Source organism: Hyalella azteca, unplaced genomic scaffold (assembly GCF_000764305.2).
Source record: "Hyalella azteca isolate HAZT.00-mixed unplaced genomic scaffold, Hazt_2.0.2 contig13120, whole genome shotgun sequence".
NCBI lineage: Eukaryota > Metazoa > Arthropoda > Malacostraca > Amphipoda > Hyalellidae > Hyalella > Hyalella azteca.
The window spans coordinates 396,858-398,779 of NW_025943054.1; the positions used below are offsets into that span (position 1 = coordinate 396,858).

The 1,922-nt window shown below is 38.7% G+C and overlaps 1 protein-coding gene across 1 annotated transcript; it reads right to left on the minus strand.

Moving 5' to 3' along the window:
* Positions 1–369: 369 nt before the first annotated feature.
* On the minus strand, positions 370–1,458 carry LOC108670285 (procyclic form-specific polypeptide B-alpha-like). The gene is made up of 2 exons (XM_018157744.2): positions 1,370–1,458; positions 370–1,089 (listed from the first exon to the last, which is right to left on the minus strand). The coding sequence occupies exons 1-2, from the start codon at positions 1,439–1,441 to the stop codon at positions 766–768; spliced, it is 396 nt and encodes a 131-aa protein (XP_018013233.2). The 5' UTR covers positions 1,442–1,458; the 3' UTR covers positions 370–765.
* Between the last annotated feature and the right edge of the window lie 464 nt (positions 1,459–1,922).

A 1,922-nucleotide genomic window follows, 5' to 3' on the forward strand; every position in this document is an offset into this window, starting at 1 on the left:
TGTTCATTCTTCCGCATGAAATGTAATGTTTGGAGTGAAATGCGAAATCTTGACGTGAAATACGAAATACGAAATCGAATCCTTCATACATTAACCATGTCTGCATCAACTGTGTCTGCGGTAACCATGTTTGTAGTTATCTAATTCAGCCATTGCCTTTATAAAGCTTGTTGGAGTAATCACTTCACTTTTTTTTAATAATACAATAAGCATGTTGTTGTTACATATGCTCGATGCCTTCAGTAGTATGTATATACAGGTTTATAGTTGAACACAATTCCTTAACAGTTTATATTTCTTACTTTGCTCTCGGCTGAACAAGGCTAACGCAATTTACTAATGTATAAGTTAAAAAGATAAAAATACATATTTTATGATGAAAGTTTAATAAATAAATTTACAAGTCTCAATTATATTACATTGCATAATGCAAAATAACACGAATAGAACCTTTAAAAATATGGCTTATTCATATACTACAAGTCATCTTAGTACAAAACACGAACGGTTTGCTATAGGTAAGTCTCTTTATAAGAGAAACCAACAATGAGCACTTCAAAACAACCACTTCAAAACCTATTAAGCATGAAGCGTTTCCTTTGAGGACATCACACATTTAAGAGCCGATATCCTATTGCTTTTTACTACCTACTAGAAATGCAGCCTTTTCAACTCTTCCCACCTCCGTAACGACCAACATAATGGCCCCAATCACCGAGCACTGTGGCCACCATGTTTTATTTCCTAGATGCTCTTGTTTAAGTTTTACTCGTAGCAACTCGGATATGGCCGATGCCTGCGCCTGAAAGCTTGGGAACGCAGAGCTGCTGCTTCAGGAAAGGCTTCAGCGTACGCTAGGGGAGAAGCATAAGGGTTGGGTTCAGGGTAGGCAAAAGCAGACGGTCCAGGTGCTGCTTCGGGGTAGGCTTCAGCGTACGCTTCAGGGTAGGCTTCAGCGTACGCTTCAGGGTATGCTTCAGCGTATGCTTCGGGGTAGGCTTCAGCGAGCGCAAAAGCTTCAGGCTGTGGCTCGGCTTTGGGCGCTGGAAGGGCAATGCATGCTGCACTGAAGGCTAACAGAAGAAGTACCTGTGACATTCAAGATTGTTATAATATCGTGCATCTCACGAGAGCAAATATTACAGAATTGAGTCAGAGAAAATGACAGTTTATTCCCAAAAATGCAGGTAACTACGTAAGGCATGTTTCTATTACGAATGAATTGGGAGATACTATGATAAAACATCAATTGATTCACAATTTGGAATCTAAATTCAGCAATAATTATACGAAGGACATCTGATTTGGGTTGTTATATATTAATAATAAATTGAATTTTTTTATCCAACACCGAGGCAGGTAAACGAACCAAGTAAGAATTCATGCTGACGGCCAATTTTCGCTGACGATGTATTCTCCTACGAAGAAGCAGCGAGTGCATCCAATACAAGAGACGACTTGATGACATCTGATGATCCAACCCTTGGTAAGCTTCCTTATATAGCTTTCCTTCGAACAGGCTTAAACGTTTTGTTATAAAGCATCCAGGATACAACGAAGCAGATTCTTATCACATTCTTACAGTTTCCAAGCGTTAAGGCCTCAATCTTGCGCGGTTTGAAGTGAGGTGAAAAAACATACTGTAGAGGAAGACACGTGTGTTTTTGCCAGCTCTTCCGTGTAGAAAATAAATTAAAAATTTTAAACAGATTTTCATCACTTGAATTTATCGAGATTACATTTTATTTTAACCTAAAAATTTTGGTATAGGAATAATCAGATCACCTTCACACAGCAGTTCACCTTCACACAGATCAGCAGTTGATTCTTTGGCGATGGGTTGGCTGAATTAAATCTTGTTTGCAAAGTTTTTCATGAGTACTTGAGTATGAGTGGGAATTTGGCTATAAAGTACTGGGCTA